The sequence below is a fragment of the Gadus chalcogrammus genome, chromosome 23, assembly GCF_026213295.1.
Source record: "Gadus chalcogrammus isolate NIFS_2021 chromosome 23, NIFS_Gcha_1.0, whole genome shotgun sequence".
NCBI lineage: Eukaryota > Metazoa > Chordata > Actinopteri > Gadiformes > Gadidae > Gadus > Gadus chalcogrammus.
This window is the reverse complement of record NC_079434.1, coordinates 10080201-10103830: the sequence shown is the minus strand read 5'-3', so window position 1 is coordinate 10103830 and position 23630 is coordinate 10080201. Positions and strand designations below refer to the sequence as shown.

Genomic DNA, 23630 nt, shown 5'->3' with positions numbered 1-23630 from the left:
CCTGTTCCAAGCACAACGGCGACATTGGTTCCTGGTAAATCACGATATTGAGAAATAATCAAGTTATAGTTTAGTAAATCAGTTTATATATATTTATCAATAAAGATGACTGAAATTAGGTATTTCGTCTGAAATGTATAATATCTTTGTTTGGTTTTCTAAGAATATGTCGGTGGGTTTCCGGGGTCAATTGTCACGTGACTAATGTGTCCTTGGTTCTGTTCCCTGTGACATGTGAGCAGCATAAACATGTCTCTTATCAAAAAGCCTGGCGGAAAAGCTTTGGATGTTTTACAGAATTTACCTCGCATCACTTTAGCAAACTTGCGACCCGAGCCGGGGTCAAAGCAAAAGGTGAGCTTTTGTTATGTCAATAATGCAGCAGCATTCAGAGCTAATGTTAGCTATGTCCAGTTGAAGTCAATGGACTGATGCTAACATCGGCGACTGGACAAGGGGTAACCTGTGTGTCTTGTCTGGTTTGTGTCTTCAGGAGAAACGGCGAGGCAGGGGTCAGTATGGAGGCAATCGGAGCGGCCGCGGCCATAAGGGAGAACGCCAGAGGGGAACTCGTCCTCGTCTGGGGTTCGAAGGAGGAGCGACTCCCTTCTACCTGATTATCCCGAAATATGGATACAACGAAGGGCACAGGTACACAATCCTGTATTTTTGTCATTATAAAATGTTTGTGTGTGATAATGAATTCTGGTCCAGCACAAACGATCTGGTAACAGGTGATCTTAACAAAACGGACAAAAATGTAGCCCTTGAAGTGCACATGTATACAAAACAATCTCTAACGATACACAATGAATGAATGCTGTATTAACCTTCAACAATTCCCTCTGTATATTTCTTGTCGGGAATTGGTTATGGAGAACCCTTACTAAAGTGGTAAATTACTATATTGACCTAACAGCTGGTTTGTAATGTCCCAGTGGCCAATGTACTGCACGTTATTAGTAGTATTATTAGGTGAGTGCTGCATGCAACACTCAACTATTGTTCTTCTGAAGTTTTATTCTATCTTTCTTTCTTTCTTTCTTATTCTCTACAAACTTTTGGACCCATCTCCTTCCTCAATTTTTCTCCTAGAGACACCATTCAAAATGTCAGAATAGCTTGGAATTCCTTTCAGATTATTTTATACTTTTAAAGATATTCTACTTTTAAAATACTATCTTTTTTTTAACATGGGAGTCAATGGGAGGAAGCCGTCCTCTGGTACTTCAACTGTTTAAGAAGTAACTAAATGAATTTTCAACCGTTTATCTTCGCAAACCATTTAACAAATCTACACACTTGTATCTTCAATAATATCCAAACAGTATTTCGATATCATTTAAACTTTCTTCAGAATCGCAGTTTTAGTTTCATACCGGCTTCGGTTTCAGCTGTTTTCATTGAAGACGTCTGCCCATTCTAAGAATGGGCAGACGAAATTAGAATAAATTAGACATCGTAACCAGTGTTTGGAGTAACGCGTTACAAAAGTAATGCATTACTTTTTGCTGTAACGTGGTAATGTAAGGCATTACAAAAAAAAGGTAATATTTTACTCGGTTCAAATCTCAGTAATGTGCCTTACAATGCATTTTAAACCCGAAATGTCCTTCCTCTTACTGCCTAGAGAAGAAGATCACGGCAGCAGCAGAGTCCAGGGGGGCTGGTTGTAGTCTTTTCGCTCGGTTCTCCGTAACAACAGTAGGGCTATAACGGAGCGAAAAGACTACAAAATGCCAAATAAAACACAACAGAAACTGTATTTCGCTACGATACTTGATTTGGAACATCAACGAACATCACTCAGTGAGTTGCACATTTCTGAAAACGAACATTAAGGGTTGTTTTAAGGACAGTTTTGTGAATACCGATAGCCAGCTATTGTTGATGCAGGCCGGGCGATTTGAAATGAGACAGATACCCGAGACAGGACCATTCGTCAAAATTTCGGTGTCAACCACTCTATTTCATCCTAGACAAACCAAAAAAGAGGGCTCAATGTTTTTTTTTTTTACAATGTACCGTAGTAGGCTCTAGCTCTATTGATTTCAATATGAATACCTAAAGTTACAGTATTTCTATTATAAAATGTTTTGCACTATGAGCCATAACTGCGACCATTATATTGTAAATTTGTTAGCCTTAAGCCTAGCTCAGTCATTATGCCATACCACATCACCTCCTGCTGTGTAATGAGCTGCATTGAAAACAAGAAGATCTATTGAGAACAACAATCCATATATCCTGTTATTTTGGTGAAAGTAAGGTTAAAGAAGTGTAATGCCTTACAATTCAAAGACAGAAATATTTTTATGTAACTAATTACTTTTAAATGACAGTTACAAGTAATACATTATGCATTACTCTTAAAGTAATTAGAAGAAGTAACATGCCCAACAGCCAACACTGATCGTAACTCAATCATTTGCAACCGTTTACCTTCGTTCAAACCATTTAACAAATCTAAACACTTGTATCTTCAATAATATACCAACGGAGTTTCTTCAGAATCAGTTTTATTTTCATACCGGATTTTTTTTCAGTTGGTCTTATTGATTTACGTTGACGCTGGAGCGCGAGGACGTTCAGCAGTGTGGCCAGATTGGGCGTTTTTTCCTGCCAGGTTGGGCTGCTTTTGGACGAAGTTCAGGCAGTGTTGCCAGATTGGGTGTTTTTTCCTGCTCTATTTGGCTACTTTTAATCATGCACCGGCTCTCTATTCTCTTAAAGACACACACGCACACGCACACGAGCACACACACGTGCAGTGCAATACATTTGACCTTTCAGATTCTTTTTTCAGCATTTTTAGCAATGCTTTACATTATAACCCATTATTATTAATGTTTCCTTATTGTATTTGCCAGCCGCCGGCCCCAGTACCAGCCCCTGTCTCTGAAGCGTCTGCAGTACCTGATCGACGTGGGCCGCCTGGACCCGTCCCAGCCCATAGACCTGACCCAGCTGGTCAATGCCCGGGGGGTCACCATCCAGCCCCAGAAGAGGGACTTCGGGGTCCAGCTCGTAGACGAGGTGACTGCTGATCAAAGCTAGAGACAGAGGAAGACCTTCCTTTCTACTAATGCAACACATTCATTGAACTATTTCATTCATTTCATAGTAATTAGAATATCGACCGTTACAACACAAAAACCGTCGGTTGACAGTCTGATATAAGTTCAGATGTTTTACTCTGGGTAAGGTTCTGGGTTCAAACCCCATTGTACTAAAGCTGTCCTACAGGTAGTCTGCATACAGAAGTCCTTGTTTTCTTTGGAACAAACTACTAGGGCTGAAGTGATGTAGAAGTTACAATGTATTTGTATTGTCTTCATCCAACACCCTATTCTACAGTACGATAATGTGTTGCATGTAACTAGGCTAGTTTCAGTTGCACTGCCGTGCCACTAGGTGTCACTGCATCCCACGGTTAAGATCAGCTCCGCCACATCCCTCCCTGACCTGCTCATTGTGATCTCCTGTTATTTATGTTGCGTTCTTCCTGAGGTTCCCCGGGTCATTTGTTTTGCTTCCTCCTCAGGGCGCTGAGCTCTTTTCAGCCAAGATCAACATTGAGGTCCAGCGGGCGTCGGAGGCAGCGATCGCTGCCGTGGAGCGCAATGGCGGGGTCCTCACCAACAGCTTCTATGACCCCATCAGCCTCGGTAACTAGTCACCATTCGCTCATTTAACTGAGCAGGTACGGCTAGGTGGGCTTCTTGCTCAAGGATGTTGACGTTGGGGATCCAAACAAACCTCTCAGGCATTAAGTCATCCTGACCACTAGACTATACTACCTCCAATCTGGCAGGACGTATGCTGCAGGGGTCAAAGTTCACAGTGGGCTAGTATTGATACCGTGATGTATATGACTGGAGTTTGACTGCCTCCAAAAAACAATCTGTATACGTCCTGAAATAATATCATTGTTTCATAAATGTCAGACCACTAAGTAGTTTAATGTAATTTTATTCATTTGTAGTTTTGTTTCTTTTGTTTAATGAAATGCACTTTTGATAGTGCTTAAAAGGATACTAAATTGTATTTTCCGTAGTGTTTTGTAGATAAAAGGTCTTGGGAGTGTTCAGTACTGTAATTAAAGATGTTCAGTATATTTAATAAAAGGTGTTTGGTGGTTATTCCCGGGGTCTAATCCGGGTTCTGGTTCCCAGCGATCCTCATCAAGCCCGTGCCGTTCTTCCAGCGGGGGCAGCCCATCCCCAAGCGCATGCACCCGGGGGAGGAGATGGTCCCGTTCTACATGGACCCCTGCGCCCGCGGCTACCTCGCCCCCCCCGAGCAGGTCCAGCAGGCCCGGCTGGCCCTTGCCAAGAAGTACGGCTACGTCCTACCTGACCTCTCCAGGGACGAGCTGTTCCACATGCTGAGCTCCCGGAAGGACCCCAGGCAGATCTTCTTCGGCCTGTCCCCCGGCTGGGTGGTCAACATGGCCGACAGGAAGATCCTCAAGCCCACCGACGAGAAACTCGTCCAGTACTACGGCTCCTAGAGGAGAGGCCAAGGTGCGCTCGGCTTTTCTATTACGGAAACCTGGTGGAAATATGAACATTTTGCCTAAGAGACCAACTCGAAGTTATGACGAAACCTTTATGGAATACTGTTATAAACTTGTCACAGTTTCTCTTTGAGGAATTATTTCGTCATTTTGTGAAAACTGGTCTGCTCCGGCAATCGTCATTCTGCCCGGAAACAAAGTTGGTCAAAACACATGATGACGTAGCTGAACTCATGCAATGTAAAGATAATAATCCAGCTTCTCTGTAAAGTTTTGTTGTTTGAATAAATATCATTGTTATACACGCTTTGTTTGTTTTGCTGAGGACTTAAGTCAGGGGCCCCAGTAGCCATAATCTCACGTTGCGTTCTATCCATCCTACCGATTGACGCGTATCAGCCCCTTATAACTCGCTACAGTAGCCGGGATAGCTACCGTCAGTGAGTCACCGGCGTGGTCACCACGGTGGAAGTAATGTCCAGTGCAACAGGTGAGCGGGAAATAAGCAGGAGAAGACAACTCAAAGAATGAAAACAGGAAGCAGATGTGTGTTACGTGTGAGAAGGGCAGCTTAGTGTTAGTCACAGGCAGCTGTATCCTGGCTAGGAACCCCCCACTCTACGACTCAACGTACACACGCACACACACACACACACACACACTCCTTGCTGCGTGCACGTGAGGATGCACTGCAATAATATGTCATGAGGAGCTTTGATGCGCAGTGAAAATAATTATGAGTGCACTTAATGACGTCCGCAATACACACATTTTTCCAACAGAAACCTCCACGACATTCCTAAAGTTCGACCCACTTGTTGTTTTTGTTTGGCAGACAACCAGTAAAAAAACCAAACAAGCCAATGGAGCATTCTTAAGCTGCAGGCCTGCCGGTCATGTTTACAAAGAGAGTTGTTGCATTTGTACAAAAGGACTGCAATACCAAGTCCAGATAATGGGCCCCTTCTATTTCAACTTTCTCCATCACGCTTGTGTTTATTTTCCCTAACTGGCACAGTCACTATAAATAACTTGGTATTTTACGCTGATATTGTCTTAAGCAACGCGGCCATAGAAATGCTGCAGATATAAAAACACTATCGTAGGAAGCATATGTTTGTGTGTGTGTTTTTGTGTGTGTGTGGTTGTGCGTACACAGTGTGTGTATACTGTGTGGTGTATGTGTGTGTGTGTCTATGTGCTATTTCTGTGAACTGTTTGGATGACTCTAAATACATAATTAATTAATTCATTAGATATGACCCGTTTCTACGTGCATATTTCACTGTTAAACCACAGCACTTTTTAATACTTGATCCAGATTGTTCAATAACGTTCCAAGGGTGGGCATAATTTTTCAATAATGGGACACCTGGGCCTTTGAACAATTCTAACAAAGATAACATATCCAACATTAACAACAATGGCCAAATAGAGCTATCCAAACTACTATAACGCAATAACAAAATGCAGAAAGCACGGTGGAAGAATGTTTTAATTTTAGCCCATTAAGTTGACAAATAAAGCATATAGCCTTATAGATTAAGGCTAATAATGTATCATTGTTTGAAGTATTGGTATACATGGTATTGGTATAAATGTGGTACTCCAGTGGTGCTGATGTTAATTTGCTGTTCTGGTGTCCCCGGCAACTGTTGCACTAAAGTCTCATCACACTGTGGTGTCCATGTCATGGTCTGGGGTCTTGTTCTGGTCTCTAATCCTTCCCGTAACCCTTAACCTCACCCTAAAACCTGACCACATACAAGACAATCCTGCCCCTAAACATTGATACGATGAGATAGGAAACTGTCTTACAATCGTAAAGCATGATTTCCAGTATCGGACTCCACTCCATTGTGCCAGTGTGTGTGGTAACTTATATAACACGGATTCCCCAGAGCGTATCCCTCCAGCACATCCAGCACATGCAGCCCATAATAAGCTCATAAAGTACAGCAGCAGTGGATAGTTCACCCACTAGGCCGCTCAGGAAGGACCAGCCACAGATCCTTACGCATAATACTTAAAATAAATCAGGGCACAGGAAAGAACCAGAACAGTGATTGTTTAGGGCTGCACAGCGGGCCTTATCTTCAAAGAAACAGATCCTTTTGTACAGGACCCAGGTCTCATAGACACTTGGGAACATACAGCCCAACACTGAGCCCTCAGCGTAGGATACACAACCACAGCCAACAAGCTGCTTATTATGGTGTGCATGCACAGAACCTCATAGGGGCAGGATAGTGTGATAATGCAGGGCGTTCGACTCCGTGCAGAAGGTACTGGATTCAAACCCCTTACGTCCGCAACATGTAAGATGAGGCAGACACTCTGGCCACTAGCTGCTCCTCAACGACATGTACCTGGACTCCCTGTAAGCCGCTTTGGATCAACTTAATGATGACTGAACTGTGAAGCATACATGATTGGAAGCCGTCTCTGTCTCTCCTATTAAGAAAGGGATCTTCTACTCAGACTCAACGGTTTGTTGTGGTTTATCAGCTATTAATCTAATGTCTGAGTCTCTCCCCTTCACACCACTCCCCTTCCAGACTTCGCAGCGCTGGCAGGCAGTTCGAGGTCGTTGTGTGTGTTCTTAGTGTGTCAGCTGCGTCGGCGTGTTGTTAGTTATTGTGGGTTATCTACTGGAATTGAGAGAGTCGTTTAACAGTAGAGAGCTGATATCAGCTAGTCTCGCAGCCCTTCATATCTAATTCATAATGAAGGTTAATTAGGGGCAGGGTAGGCACTTTGTCTGCCCAGGTGACGTGTTGGGAGGGGGAGGGGGGGCAACCGAGGGGAATTACATACAGAGGACTCTTAGGGGAACGGAAATTATTCCACTGTTCGATGCCCAGTGTGGACTCGGCCTGAAGGATGTAATGAATTTACATGCTGTGCCACGGAGTCAAGACGCGGCCAAGTGATTCAATTGTTCAGATAAGAGTCTTATCAGAGTACAGTTCCTCCTCTACAATGAATGGGATGACTGTTTATAAGAAAGAGTTTTACATACAGAGCAGGGGCCAAATGAATAGGATTATTGTTCATTAGCAGGAGAGCTTGCTCTCAGGGGACCATAACGTTATTTAAAGTGATAGTTTACAACTTTTTACTCACTTACTGAAAAGTTATTAAAACTCATTGTGGCAGAGCTTGGCAGAGCTTACTTGTTCGATTTTACTAAGAGCTTACTAAGTGCGATTTATTAAAAAGTGTTATTCGATTACTTCTTCCTTGTTGTAACCATCATATAAACATTCCCCATTTGCATTAAAACAACACGTATCCCTCTGACCTGTGCTCCAGGCATTAGCCGGGGACCTGGTTTGGTTGGGTGGGGGGCACGGGGGGAAGAGATGTTTGAAGTCTGATTGTTTATCCGTGCTCAGAGGTGGGGGCCTCACTGCGTCAGCCTAATGAGGCCCCATTAAGCCAGGCCTCCCGGGGGGGGGGGCCACGTAATCCTCTCCGCTGGCCCCCGACGTCAGCCGGGGCCGGGCCCCTGTTTGCACAACAGTGTGGGGCCTCACACATCAACTCGACAACACACCTGATCACAGCCCGGTCTGAATCCCCCCCTGCCTGGGGAGTTGATGCTAGCATGCGGTGCACATACAATCCAGCACACACTACAGAGTGCGGAACACAATACAGGATACAATGCAAAGTACACCACGGAATACAATGTGGGATTGAATGCAGAGCGGCAGTTAAAGGCCCGAGTGGGAGCCCCACAGTGTGGTGGCTGCAGACGGGGAGCTCCGGGACAATGCGTGGGAGAATCGTAAAGGTGGAAGATTAAGAGACAGTGCGTCGTTAGATGAAGGTGTCCCGGCGGAAATAACCTGCATTCCTCGTCACTGTAAATGTCTCGTGTGGTACGGGTCCAATGGGGGTAGGGGCTAGCCGACTGGCGGGTTGGGTGGTGTGAATCCAGGTGCGATCCGGGTCTGACCTCCGGACTGTAAATCCTAACGGTCAATATTCCCAGAAGGAGTCTTCTCAGGGTCCAGCACGTTAAATAAAACGGGGTTTAAGTCCAGCTTGTCTCGGCGTCGGGGGGGGGGGGGGGGCATCTCGGAGATGATCCGTAAGGTAAACCTCCATCGCCATCGCTCCATCCTTAGGGATCCTCCGACCTGAGCTAGAACATGACATCCGACCGGTTATCATTCCATTGAGACCGTTCTGCTGGAAGCGTGTGTGTGCGTGCGTGTGCGTGCGTGTGTGCGTGTGTGTGTGTGTGTGTGTGTGCGTGTGTGTGTGTGTGTGTGTGTGTGTGTGTGTGTGTGTGTGTGTGTGTGTGTGTGTGTGTGTGTGTGTGTGTGTGTTGGAGCTAAAGAGTGGACCAGGATTCCAACTTCTGAAGGAGAAAAGTCTGGGACTCTGGCACCTGTCAACTCTATCCCAGGGGCCAGGGGCCCGAATCGGGCGCCACTCTGGTGCCAGAGGGGGCCCCTTGGTGAGGCCACTGGAAGTCCCAGGTGAGCGCTGGATGAGCAGCTGCACCTGTGGCGGTCGGCCCAGGAGTGAGGGCCCTGCGGAGGAGGGCCCCTATATGAGTGGTGTCCGATACAATGGAACATTGTGATCATAGACCCCAAGAACAATCCCCATTCACGCAGCACAGAGCCTATTCACGCACACACACACACACACACACACACACACACACACACACACACACACACACACACACACACACACACACACACACACACACACACACACACACACACACACAAACACACACATACACACACAGAGAAACAAACACATAGGCCTACACAGACACACACACATACATACACACACACACGCACACACACACACAGACACACACACACACACACACACACATACACTCACACATGCACACACAATGTCCTGCAAACCATCCCAATAAGCGGCTTAAGATTACATAATCAAACCGATCATCACAGAATCGTACACTTTTATTTTGATTATATTATGGTCTATATGATATCATTAGACTTAACTATCTATCTAAGTAGGCTATCTATTCTATTTTCGATACTTTGAGGTATTCATTTTAGATTAAATAATCTGATCTCAGACATATTATATTATTAATAATCTAAATACATTATTATTAAGTCATCAATATGAGCAACGTGGATCATTAATGATTATTAATGGGTTTTATTTTTCCTTCGCGAGGTGTGGGCCTCTGTCGGCGCGGTGTTCAGTCGAAACTAACATTATTCTATTCACGCTGAGTCATTCAACGTGATTGATTCAATCCATTAGTGGTCTCACCCCGGGGACGCGTGCTCTCCGCGGCCCCCGTCGATGTGGATTCACCGTCTCAACGACGTGACAAAACAGAGCCAACAAACACAGCTCCTTTGGTTGACATCGGAGGCTTTTATGACACGTAAAAATATGTATAAAATGTAAAACCTGTTTATATAAACGGCTCTCCCAAAGCCTAAGTAAAGGGGGGGTTGTTTTTCAATGACCTGTCATGTATTAAAGGTGTAGCTGTATCTTCCGTACAGCTACGGAAGACAGATATACCTCCATGATATTTGGGTAAACAATATTTTATATAGGCCTAAATGTTTACATTTTAATAATAGGATATTTAAGCCAATTTCACGTAACGTAATGCAACACAACGTGCTGTAAACAACTTTAAACCACACAAAATACAAAAAAGTCTTGCCATTTGTACTTAAAAAATTGTCAAAGTGCGATTTATTTATGGGATTTTACTATCGCTGCAGGTTAACGAACACACAAAACCTCGCGACGTTTCAGTTTATCTTAAAGAGATTAAGTGTTTTATTGTCTACGCAGCAGTCTGAACTGGACCTTGGTTAGACCCTTATTCAATTATCCATCCATAGACCATCCAGCCGTCTGCTGACAAGGTGTCAACTCCCCGTGTGTGTGTGTGTGTGTGTGTGTGTGTGTGTGTGTGTGTGTGTGTGTGTGTGTGTGTGTGTGTGTGTGTGTGTGTGTGTGTGTGTGTGTGTGTGTGTGTGTGTAGCCTACCAATGAATGTGTATACGGAATGGATCGAGTTACCTTAAATCTGGGTGTGTATTAACGCAAATCGGTGTCCTAATGTGAAACGCTCTAAGGCATGGTCTATGTGGAACATGCCTTGGGGCATGTGTGGACCGCAGGTGCAGCTCCGTGTATTCCAACCTAATCACGTCTATTGTTGGCCATGGTGGACCTTCCAGGATGGAAAGGACTCATATGCATTGAAACTTGTGCATGTCAAGCCTGCACGTGTATTGGTGACAGCCTGTTAAAGAGAATGGGTATGAATGAAGTGCCTGTGGAATAATGGCAGAAGCTTATTCAACACAAAATGGCATTACTTTCGCAGAATCATCCTCGTCAGAACTATCATGATGTAGTAGGCTACCGTAATGGACTTACAAAATAAGAATGTATGCGTTTCGTTACTTGAACTATGTTTAGGACACAGACCTTCCTTAGCGTGAGGCATGCCTTTTATTCTAATTATAAGTATTTCCATTATTATTTAAATACAGGTTTCTGACCCTAATAAGAAGGTCAGAGGGCCTTGAGCTCTTATCCAAACGTGATATTTATGGCTATCCTTTTTTTGTCGAACAAATATTTGTGCGCTGTAGCCCGCAATAAAGGCGCCTTGATCATGTTTGCTTCAGTCCTGTAAACGGTCTGTGATGGAGACAATGAGAGCCGATAAGACCACGTGATCCGTGGAATGTACTGCTCAAAACTTTGATGTTGAACTATCAATATCTGACCCATCAGCACAACATTGATTAAAGTCCACCAATCACACAGCGAAAAATCGAGAGACAAAGTCACCTGATAAAGGCCTTATAAGTACATCAGGATGGAAAATAATTTCATCGTTAATTAGAAACTTGAAACATAAATTGTAGGCCTGCAGGGGTAGCCTAATCCTAGCAGTCCGTCACATTATTTAATTCAATTGGGGGCTAAACAGGAGGGGACATATGATGTCATCAAATATTGTCTTAAATAAATGAATGGAAACTACGTTTTCAGATGACGCCAGGAATGTACAGCAGGCCTATAAAAAATATAATTATAAAAGTCCCAGTCATATAGAGATATATACCCCAGTAATCCTGGTTTAAATGTAAGCCCTTTGAGGACTCTAACCCTTTTTAGATTAAGTTAAATTTGAGACCCGTTGATTGGGGGCCATGGTGGCTGAGCTGGGGGAGATACCTGGACGTTCACACCTCGGGTCCCCCTCCCGGCATCCCATTGGTGGAGGGCCCTCATATAGCCGTCCCTTACCCCACCACGAGCACCAGCAACAAGAGAGTGACAGGGACCTTCAGGGTAAACAAAACGTCAAGCAGCGTCCAACGCCATGCATTACCCCGACACGTACGACCTTTGCGCCAAGAACAAGAGCATGACGTTTGAGGTGCGGCCTGCCGACCCCGAACCGATGCTGGAGATGCAGTCTCCGAGCTCCGGGCCCTGCAGCCCGCTGTCGGAGCACTCGGACACAAGCTGCTCCAGCCCGGACGTCAAGAGGTGTTCCGCCGCGGCGCTGGCGGCGCAGCAGAGGGTGCGGAGGCCGCTGAACGCCTTCATCATCTGGACCAAAGAGGAGCGCAGGCGCCTGGCGCAGCTCAACCCCGACCTGGAGAACACGGACCTCAGCAAAATGCTCGGTACGGCTCTTCGTTAGTTATTTCAATAGTCTTTAAACCTATATAATGTAATTCTCAATAATTCACATTCCTCTTGTTTTTTAGATCATCACTTCACGAGGATGATGATGATATTTATATATTTATTTATATATGTGATATATGTCCTTTTTTTGTTTAATATATTTTATTGGTTCATAAACGGTTTATCTATTGAATGATTATTTGGGATATTTATATTTCTATAAATTATTTGTTAATCAATTGATTTTAAAAATAGAGAATAAGGACGCAAATGTTATAACCATCATCACGATGATGAGGAGGAGGATCGTAGTACCGCTGTGCAGCAGGTTATTAACGTGCTTGTGTCCCTGCAGGCCGCTCGTGGAAGGCCATGTCTCTGGCGGAGAAGCGGCCCTACATGCAGGAGGCGGAGCGGCTGCGCGTGCAGCACACCGTCGACCACCCCACCTACAAGTACCGCCCCCGCCGCCGCAAGCAGGTCAAGAAGACCCCCAAGGCGCCCTCCCCTGAGGCCCAGCCCCTCCCCGCCTCCTGCTACCCCGCCGGGCCCTACGACCTGAGCTACACCCGGCTGCCCCCCCCGCACCACCCGCACCACCCGCACCACCCGCACCACCCGCACCACCCGCAGACGACCCCCGGCCCCTCCTACGCTCACCCGGCCGGCTACCCTGCCCCCGACGCCCGCCCGACCCCGCCGCAGTACCCCAGCGCGGCCGACTGCTTCTCCTACAACAAGCCCCCCGGGCACCAGCGGCCCGCCCCCTACCCGGCCGACGGCCACGTGTACGGTCACCACGGCGACCCCGCCCAGCGCTACGAGCGCCCCGCGGCTCCGGGCGAGGAGGAGCAGTACTGGCTGTACCACGGGCAGCTGTACCCCGCCCTGCCCTGCATGGAGCAGTACCTGGAGCAGGTGCAGCTGGACATGCTGTACGACCTGGACCGCAGCGAGTTCGAGCAGTACCTGGGGCCCGGCCAGGGCCACGCCACAGAGACCGCCGACCCCTGTGGCTACCTGGAGCACCAGCACAGCGGGGGCTACAGAGAGGAGCGCTCCCTGTCATGAAGACCGACCCGCCCCCCCCCGCCTGTGATTGGACGCTGTGTGTCTTGCCCTGTCTGTATCCCTGCTGTCTGTTACCTTGTTTTCTCGTTGCAATATGTACATTTTGTCGGTTTCTATGTCAGTGGATGGGAGCAGCCCGTGTGGTGTTCCGGTGTAATTATTGTGCAATAATAGATCAATAAATCGAATGAAACAAAAACGAACCAACCTCTGTGTTCTTATTGATGCACCATCGGTCAGATCTGTTGACACCGCAGCACGCTCCGTCGTCAGTACTGATTGGTTATTGAGAAGATTTTTCCAATCCGTGGCTTGGGATTGGTCGGCTCTGGGCGGACACCAGGAAGTAGACAGAAGTCTTTATCTGTTCTGCCATGTCATTCGCCGCTGGGAGGGGGAGGGAGGGGAGGGAGGGGAGGGGTGGAGTCGTGTTGGCGCCAGCGCCATAAAAGACTCCACACTTCCTGCTTCATGTGAAAACATCTGACAAAGGCTCTATAAATACAAACCGTATCCAGCAAGCACTCCAAGCGGGCCAAATGTTTACTCATTACGAGAAACGTTTACTTAAACCAGACATTTATGTCCTCTCTGGGCGTGAAGCGGCGGCCCCGGACCAGCCCAGGGGTCACTCGTGTGTCCTGCCTGTCAGGAGGTCAGAGGTCAGGGGTCAGATGTGTGTGTGTGTGGACCCAGCTCCTTGAGGGGCATCTAGTGAGCTTGTGTGAGAAGATCACGTTCACGTTTACATTACATGGATTCATTCAGCAGACTAGAAAGAAGTGTTCGTGTGCTACTTCTAGTTTTGTAATATGTATGACATACCGATGGATGAAGAACCAGATTACTGAGTCATCCTTCATGCATCAGTATACTATTATTTGATAGATTAGGTAACAGTTATGCGATCATATCAAGATGTGTAACTTATTGATAGTCAAGAGAACAACCTCTTCGAGATATTTGGGCATGTTATCAGCTGCGAAGAATCTGTGGAATTCAAGTCCCCCCTGTCGTAAGAGAGGAGGGCACATTCTTCAGGAAGTACATCGCTTCTCTGTTAGGGATTAAATATGTCAATATTTAGGATACTGACACGCGAATACTTGAGGTATATAATTCAACCTAAAGGCACATAGGGACATTCCTCAGATGGCCTGGGCTATAATTAGATCATCTTCTCTTAACTCAAACATGAAGGTCGTGCGGGGTTTCCTGCCCCAGGTGCATGCTGGGTAAATGTGTGGTGTGTAGATAATGAAGGAACATCTTCCCTGACTGGAGGCCAAACAGGAAGTAGTCTGGAGAGTCACTCTGAGGACTTCCTGTCCCCCCGCCCTCAAACAGGCTCTAATGAAAATAAAGCTTCAGTTATTTATATATATAATACATTTATAGTTTATAGTTGTATCTATCGTATTTAACATATGGATATAACTTATCAAATATACCATATTACAGACATATTAAATATAACAAATAACATTTTTATCATTAATTACATTTATATTATAGATCTATTATATTATTATGTTATATTATGTGTAATTCTATTATATTGTATCCTATTACATTATATCTATATTATATTTCAGAACAGCAGGGTGTGACCCCAGAACTTGACCCCAGAACACACACACAGACAAACACACAAACCTGCCTTCTCTGCCCCCCTTACACACATCAACCTTCACACACAATTCTCCTCCGCCCCCTTACACACACAAAGACAAACACGTTTACACACACACACACACACACACACACACACACACACACACACACACACACACACACACACACACACACACACACACACACACACACACACACACACACACACACACACACACACACACACACACACACACACACACAGGTTGATTTCATTCTGCAAAGGGTATACATGGACGTTATTCAGAGGACTACCTGGCAACAAAGCTTTATTTGTTTGTGAGCTCAAACCCTAGACATATACATAAGACACTGCATTCGCCTTTAGATCACAAGTCAACGTCGCCCTCATATTGGAGAGGCCAAGTATGGCCAGAGAAGGAACCCAAGGGAACAGGGGAGACGTTTTTCCTTTTTGGATTAAAGCACTGTGACGTTGACACCTCGCCAGCCGTTCAGTCGAGTCATGTTAACACAAGGGTTTATGAATGCATGGAGTAAAACAAGCAATGGGTAACGGGTAGAAGCAGTTGATGTGGGGTCCTTGTATAGAACCACCGGTAAGGAGCAGAAACTACTGGACAACTTTAATAACATGAACCCAGGTGAACAGAAAGAGTAATCAACACAGACAACAGAAAGAGTAATCAACATGCAGTTTAGGGTTTGGTTGGTTATATAAAGATGTCCGTATATATCTATATCTATATATCTATATCTATTTCTATATCTATATATTAATACAATGGGTCATAGTATAACAAATTATTTAAACTGTGTTGCGAGAGGGGAGTGTGTGTGTGTGTGTGTGTGTGTGTGTGTGTGTGTGTGTGTGAGCGTGTATTTCCATACAGTTGCAGCACCAATAGCTAATGTATGTAACATCAGGAGAGGAGGAGAGAGGTGGTACTGCTATCTCACACCTCCGCTCTCCACACCTCTCTTCACTCCCCTCCCCTCACACCTCCTCTCACCACCGCTCCTCTCTCCCCTCTCTCTCCCTCTCTCTCTCTCCCTCCCTCTCTCCTCCCTCCCTCCCTCCCTCCCTCCCTCTCTCTCTCTGTCTCTCTCTCTCTCTCTCTCTCTCTCTCTCTCTCTCTCTCTCTCTCTCTCTCTCTCTCTCGCTCTCTCTCTCTCTCGCTCTCTCTCTCTCTCTCCTCACCTCTCTGTCTCCTCCCATCCCCTGATATCTCCTTCATTCCTCTCTCCTCATCTCTCCTCCTTTTTCTTCATCTCTCTTCCTCCTGCACTTTCCCCCTTCTACCTCTCCTCCTCTGGTCCTGAAGATTAAAGCTGTCTCTTTAACACCTGCTGGGACCCAAGGAGCTAGTTAGCATTTCTCCACACCACTGGTGCACTGTATGCTAGCATTAGCATACAGTACATCAGCGGTGCAGAGAGCCTGCACAAGGGGAAGCTCTGAGAGTTAGCATCTCTGTACTGATATATACTGTGTGCTAATGACAACATTCTGCTAGTATGCATAGAGTCCACCGTTTACATGTAGAGCTTCCTTCTAGCGGCGAAAAGCGACAACACATGTTTCCAAGATATTATGGGGGTTATTGTGTTATGTGTTGTGTGTGTGTGTGTGTGTGCGACTGTGTGCGTGTGTGCGTGTGTGCGTGTGTGCGTGTGTGCGTGTGTGTGTGTGTGTGTGTGTGTGTGTGTGTGTGTGCATGTGTGTGTGTGTGTGTGTGTGTGTGTGCGCGCATGTGTGCTTGTGTTTGTGTCTGTACGCATGTGTGTGTGTATATGTGTGTGTGTGTGTGTGTGTGTGTGTGTGTGTGTGTGTGTGTGTGTGTGTGTGTGTGTGTGTGTGTGGTGTGTGTGTGTGTGTGTGTGTGTGTGTGTGTGTGTGTGTGTGTGTGTGTGTGTGTGTGTGTGTGTGCACGTGTGTGCACGTGTGTGTGTTTGTTTGCCATTGGCAGGTGCTATGACTCAGGGCAAACAGCGTTTCATTGTTGGTGGTATTGTGGGATTAGTGTGTGTGTGTGTGTGTGTGTGTGTGTGTGTGTGTGTGTGTGTGTGTGTGTGTGTGTGTGTGTGTGTGTGTGTGTGTGTGTGTGCGTCTGCATGTGCGTGAGTGTGAGTGTGTGTGGGTGGTCGCATGACGTAGACTCACTTCCCTCCCTGTCGCAAGGCTTCATGAAGGGCTGGAGATGGTGGAGGTGGAGGTGGAGAGGGTGGAGGTGGAGGTGTGGAGGTGGTGGAGGTGGATGCAGAGGTGGTTTCGTACAGATGTTGGAGAAGTGGGAAGATATGATGGTTGTGAGGGTGGTGGTGGCCATGGTGGTGGAGGTGGAGGTGATGGTAGAGGTGGTGTTGCATTGGTGTCGGGGTGGTGTTGGAGGAGAAGTTGGAGGATATGAGGGTAGTGAACGCAGGGATGGTGGGGAGGAGCAGGTGGAGGTGCTGTTGGGCTGGTGGAGGTGGTGGGTGGTGCTGGAGGCGTGTTGGGGTGACGTTGGAGGATATGCTGATAGTGAAGGTGGTGGTGGTGTGGAGGAGGGGGTGGAGGTCCTAGAGGTGGAGGAGGGGGTGGAGGTCCTAGAGAGGGTGGAGGCTAGGGAGGGGGTGGAGGAGGGGCTGGAGGTACTAGAGGTGGAGGAGGGGGTGGAGGTCCTAGAGGTGGAGGAGGGGGTGGAGAAGGGTCTGGAGGTACTAGAGGTGGAGGAGGGGGTGGAGGTCCTAGAGGTGGAGTAGGGGGTGGATGTCGCGCCACATTCCCTGCTTGTGTTATTCATCCTGTTCCAGTCGCAGCTGGAGCTCCGGAAGAACGATCTGGAAAAGTACTTCATGTTTGTCATCGCTGATTATGGGATGTGAGGGGGTGGAGAGGGGTGGGGGGCAGGGGTTTGGTCGCGACGGTGCCAGGCTTCATGGCAAGGTCTTGACGACCAGAGGCTACTCTGAGTAATGCTCTCCCCCTGGGGGGTCTCCCTACCACCGCCCCTTCGTCAAGGACTCGCTCCCTCGCCTTAATTTTCTCTTTCTTCTCCCAAGGAATTGTGTGAGCTCCCGCGGCCATGTCAGAGCGCTTCCTGTCGTGGACCTGAGCACTTCCTGGACAGGAAGTCTCCAGACTTTCATTTAGTTTTCTTTAATGCGCCTCCATGGTAGGAATTACAACCGCACCATCGGCTGACCCGCGCACGCGATCCAAACCCTTTTACATCAAGCACACCGCGGAGGCACCCAAACAGCAATAGTATCACAACCCATCAAGTCAGGTGTGACTGCGGTTTGGGTGGTGTTGAGGGGGGTGGGGGGTGGTGTTGGGGGGGGGTCCAGTCATCTCAACGGCCCCAGCGATCCGTCCTCCCATTGTGTGCGAGCGTTTGCTGAGTGTGGGAGAGTCAGGACAGTGAGACTACAGGAAGACAATGGGATCATATTTATTTACTGCTGTGAGGGTCAGCCAGTAGACCCCCCCCCCCCCCCCCCCCACCCCCGTCCCGTCCTCCCTGCGCTGATAGTGGGGCCTACAGTGGGACCGAGACGGCCGGGTATCCAAAGGTCAACCCCGGGCGACACCTGTTATCTAGGGGGGGGGGGGGGGGGGGGGGGGGGGGGGGGGCGTCCCGGGCCGGGGGGTGCAGGGGTGAAGGGGTTGTAAAAGGTTGCAGCTCAGAGGGCTGCAGGTGGAGCGCGAAGAGAGGCTGGGAGGGGGGGAATCTGGAGATATAAGGTCCTGAGGTGACTGCAGGACAACAGGACAGTGCTATCCTAGCCCTGCCCGCCTGGGCCTGTGGTTCCCAACCTTTTTAGGGCTAAGGACCGTTACAATCCCAACCAGAGAATCAAGCTGTAGGGAATGATTCGGAAATATGGTGCACACATTTTTGCTAGTTTTTTTAATGCACTGGGTTTCTGGCAACTTTGGCAATAAGTGGGGGACAATAGAGAAATATCAGAATTTCTGGTCAAATATGGATTACAATAGAGCTTAAATGGACGAATTTAAACTACTTGAAATAATGAATCAATATTCAAGCAAATCATAAATAGTACAGATTATATTAGTCACCAATGTCTGGATTATGTATTAAATCTAACAAATGGGCACAGCACACCTAGCCTGCCTCAAGTTGGGAACCCTACCTGACTGTGGCTACACCAGGTTACCCTCTGCCCCCCGTGTGACTGTGGCTACACCAGGTTACCCTCTTCCCCCCGTGTGACTGTGGCTACACCAGGTTACCCTCTTCCCCCCGTGTGACTGTGGCTACACCAGGTTATCCTCTTCCCCCCGTGTGACTGTGGCTTCACCAGGTTAACCTCTTAACCCCCAGTTTGATGGAGGTTTCATTTCAGAAAGCATTTCCGGTGACTCAGAGACTGTCCTTTGCGTAGCTACAACCCAGTTTTGAGTCATGATTTTTTTCAAAGGCAGACTCAGATGTTTGCAGCCTTGAGGGCCATGAGGAACGGGGTGCAGTACCACCAGCCTCCAGGAGAGGGTTGGTGTTACAACGCATGGTGGATTGAACCGACTTGGAGAACTCCAGACAATCACATGCAGAGAGAGCCATGAGGACGGGTTGTCATGGTTACATTCCAAAACCACCTGTTCATTCTGAGAGACTGCTTCTAGGCCTGCTTCTAGAACAGATATAGTCTGTTGGACTTTTATCATAAAATACTCTTCCCTGATGTCGTGAAGATCATGCAGATTTTGGTTTTTATTTTTATTGAGAAAAATAAAAAATGACCCGGAAATGGACCAATCAATGTTGATTATCTGACCCAGATGACAAAGCCTGAGAAATTAATTTCTGAGCGGCATTAGGGAGGCTGTGAGTTTCTGTGGGGAGAGCGAGAGCCAAGGTTGAGTGGTTTTAGATGCTCGCTTGCCCCTGCTCCAATCCCACAGATTAACATAGACCCTGGATTAAAACCTCAAAATAGAGAATTCCCTTTTAGACAAACAGATTGATTAGAAATAACCCTAGAGAAGCGGACGGGGGACGTGGGCTCCTCACCTGGGAGTCTGGCTACGCAGGGAGCCATCTACAACATCCCTACCTGGCCACCACCTGTGTTGACCCCCTGGCCCTTTAAGGACCAGGCCTGACTACTGCTTAAAGGGCCCCTTGCTTTACACTGTTGGCCCCCGATGAACTCTTGTCTGGTCAGCCACATCCCGCTACGCCGAATAAGACATTAAGGTTGATTTGGCCGGTGTTGTAAACCCTGCCTGTGCTTTAGACTGTAAACACCTCACTGTTCTCATGTGGCACGGGACAGCCACAGATGTCGGGATTTGTCAGGCTTGCTTTGAACGGGGACAAACACAAAGAACCACCTACCAGGGGGAGACACGAGTCGGAACCTGAATAACATGAGCAGTAACCCACCAACACAGGTGTTGCACATCAAACTAACGACACACAGGCAGCACTCGGATCTGGTGGGAGGGAGGGGGGGGGGCGCAATGATGGCGTCAAACTTTTCAGAAATATCCATTGGCACAGCGACCTGCAATTTTTGTACATTATAATGTGGACAAAACCGGGAAATGTCCTTAGTCACAAGGCTTTCCTTAGTCACCATATCCCCCCCCCCCCCAAAAAAAAACACACATGCAGGATAACTGAGGCATGCATGTATTCATCATCATGGGTTCATCATGTATCACCACTCGTGCACTCTCTCACCTCAACACATGGACGGTCCGTGTCGCAGCAGCATCACACTGCCCTCTCTCTCCCACACTCTCTCTCTTTCTCTCTCTCTCTCTCTCTCTCTCTCTCTCTCTCTCTCTCTCTCGCTCAACTCTTTTCCTTTATAAACCCCCCTCCCCTCTCTTCCTACTGTCGCTCTCTCACCCTCAACCTACTCCATCTCTCTCTCTTTACCTCCCCCATCGCTCTCTCTCTCCCCTCTTTCTCTCCCCCCCTCTCTCTCTCCCTCTCCCTCTCTCTTCCTTCCTGCCCTCTCATGGCTTCCTGTTCGGTTTCTTATCACTGTAGAAAACGTGACACAGCCCCGGTCGTCTCTCTCTCTCTCTCTCTCTCTCTCTCTCTCTCTCTCTCTCTCTCTCTCTCTCTCTCTCTCTCTCTCTCTCTCTCTCTCTCTCTCTCTTTCTCTCTCTCTCTCTCTCTCTCTCTCTCTCTCTCTCTTTCTCTCTCTCTCTCTCTCTCTCTTCGGACGCCAGCTCCATATATGGGCGGGTCGTCTGACCTGGCACTACGGGTGCCTGAGAGGGGGGGGAAGGCCGGGGGAGGGGGGGGAGCGGGGGGAAGTGATATCTGAGAGTTCTTATTTATTATCAACAGTCCAACAATCCGTCTGAAGAGGCAGGACGTGTTGATGTTTATGTGTTTACTTATCGGACAGGAAGCCGCAGGCCGCACCAGTGTTTTATCAACTTACTACTTCCTGCCGGTGTGAGGAAACCTGCTTTGATTTACCCCCCGCCAATCACGACGGAGGGACAGGGCACTGCACCCCCCCCCCCCCCCCCCCCCCCCCCCCCCCCCCCCCCCCCAACAAAGCGTCCGACACAAAGCCAAAATCAATTCTCGGCGTTCCGCCACGTCTGGTCGTGATCTCGGTGGAATCACAAGATTCATGGCTGTTATTTTGCTAAGACATATTTCACTCTGTGGGCACTCCTCCCTGAGCCTGTACTTCTGATGGATCTAGGCGTTCCGTCTGCCACCTGTGTCCAGAGAGGTGGAGGAGGGAGGGTGAGCTGCAGTGGAGCAGCAGTGTGGTCTGCGTATTGTTCAGATGTGGTCCAAAGGCTGTGCAATCGCCGGGGCACGAGGCCATCAGATAAGCACTCTGACCCGCTGCCCTAGCGCTGATAACGAGTGTTGTGGAGAAGGAAAAAGCCCCAAACCTGTCCATGGCTTGGAGAAACGCAGCGATGACCTCAGGAGTTCAAAGGGGGAGCTGGACAGGGCATTGAATGCCCCGCGATGTGAGCTATGTCTTAGCCTAGCAGTTAGCCCTCGGTAGCCGTCCCATTGTTCCCGTCTGGAGAGGCTTGGGCGCTGGTGCGGATTGGGTCTGCGATGATATCTGCAGGGGGGCTTTCCCTGGCAGCTTCCCCTCTTATCTGGTGAGAAGATCTGCCTGCTAGGGCTACCCGCTAACATTAGCCCCCAAGGGTCAAAAGTTAACAGCCCGCGAACTGGGGGTCTTTTATGTGACACGTTTGTCATGTAAAATAAATAAATATTTATTTACAGACACACAATGAGAGGATGTAATTGTGCAGCGGGTCAACACGAAGAGCGATGAGCTTAATTTTATTTTGGTTTTTGGTCGGCTTTGCGGCGTCGGTGAGGTGCTTTTTGCTGTGAGGAGAACAGAGAAGGGGAGGGGAAGAGTTTTCTGAGCTCTGTGTGTAAATGACCTGTGAAGATTATCTACAGTTCAACATGGACCCTGGGAGCTTAACTCAAACACAGGACCTCCTCGGAGTTAGAGATACAACGGATACGGAAACACTCTGTGTATTGATCCCACAGACTCCAGAGAAGAGCCTGTAAAAATCATAAAACAATTTTTGGCAAATTTCAAATAACTTTATTTTTCCCGTTTTTAAAGCTGAATTATAATCACTTCTAATCCCCTTAGCGTATTCTTCATTTAATTATACCTCTCTTTGATACAGAGAATGTCGTTTTTACTTCTTTTTTTTCTTGAAATTGTGCTCCTTTTTCATGCACTTTGTGTGGCGGTATTTGCACAAAAAGAGCTATACAAATTAAGTTTGATTGATTGATAACAAAGGATCCTTGGCGACACATCAGCCTCAGCCCACCCCTGGTGACGTGGAGACAGGGGAATATAAACATCACATCAAGCAGGTTTTCAGAGGGAAATTAACAGAAAATTAGAATAAAAAGGTGACAATGTGGCATATCTTCACACATTGGATTGTTAACCTCCTCAGCCTCCCCAATCATAATGTAACACCCAACCATCTGTCTCTCCCGGAGGAATATTTTGGGATATTGATTTGTTCAACACGTCGGGTCAGAGTGTCTGAGAGTTCAGCGGGAAGTGGGCAAGAGACAGGTATTAAGAACCATTCTCTCTCCATCTAACAATGTTCTTTCTGTCTCTCCCTTTCTCTACCTGTCTCTTTCTTTCGCTCCCTGTCTCTCTCACTCGCTCACTCTCTCTCTCTCTCTCTCTCTCTCTCTCTCTCTCTCCCTCTCTCTCTCTCTCTCTCTCTCTCTCTCTCTCTCTCTCTCTCTCTCTCTCTCTCTCTCTCTCTCTCTCTCTCTCTCTCTCTCTCTCTCTCCCTGACTCTCTCTCTTTCTGACTCACTCTCTCTGATTATGGTTCCCTTTTATACCTCAGTTGTAAAGGGAACCGACCAGAGAGGAAGAACTCTCATGAAAACACACACACACACACACACACACACACACACACACACACACACACACACACACACACACACACACACACACACACACACACACACACACACACACACACACACACACACACACACACACACACACACACACACACACACAGCATTACCTCCATGAAATCAAAGCTTTTTAGATAAAAACCCAAGGCTGTCTCTCACCACTTAATTCCCCAAAACGCTCACATAACTCCCCATATAACATGCATATTATAACCTATAACTATAACACTGTATATATATAGTGACATGTAAATGCATCCATCA

At 47.4% G+C, this 23630-nt stretch overlaps 2 protein-coding genes across 2 annotated transcripts; both read left to right on the top strand.

Moving 5' to 3' along the window:
• Positions 1–172: 172 nt before the first annotated feature.
• mrpl15 (mitochondrial ribosomal protein L15) lies at positions 173–4843 on the top strand. The gene is made up of 5 exons (XM_056584288.1): positions 173–354; positions 494–651; positions 2871–3036; positions 3545–3668; positions 4176–4843. The coding sequence occupies exons 1-5, from the start codon at positions 250–252 to the stop codon at positions 4511–4513; spliced, it is 891 nt and encodes a 296-aa protein (XP_056440263.1). The 5' UTR covers positions 173–249; the 3' UTR covers positions 4514–4843.
• A 7060-nt stretch (positions 4844–11903) lies between these two features.
• Positions 11904–13288, top strand: sox32 (SRY-box transcription factor 32). Its single transcript, XM_056584817.1, has 2 exons — positions 11904–12213; positions 12573–13288. The coding sequence occupies exons 1-2, from the start codon at positions 11904–11906 to the stop codon at positions 13286–13288; spliced, it is 1026 nt and encodes a 341-aa protein (XP_056440792.1).
• Positions 13289–23630: the final 10342 nt, after the last annotated feature.

Excerpts from the sequence above, each read along its gene's own strand:
- mrpl15 (XM_056584288.1), top strand. The coding sequence starts at position 250 with ATGTCTCTTATCAAAAAGCCTGGCGGAAAAGCTTTGGATGTTTTACAG. Across the intron at positions 355-493 it reads AGCCGGGGTCAAAGCAAAAG|GAGAAACGGCGAGGCAGGGG; the intron begins GTGAGCTTTTGT and ends TTGTGTCTTCAG. Across the intron at positions 3,669-4,175 it reads CTATGACCCCATCAGCCTCG|CGATCCTCATCAAGCCCGTG; the intron begins GTAACTAGTCAC and ends TCTGGTTCCCAG.
- sox32 (XM_056584817.1), top strand. The coding sequence starts at position 11,904 with ATGCATTACCCCGACACGTACGACCTTTGCGCCAAGAACAAGAGCATG. Across the intron at positions 12,214-12,572 it reads GGACCTCAGCAAAATGCTCG|GCCGCTCGTGGAAGGCCATG; the intron begins GTACGGCTCTTC and ends GTGTCCCTGCAG.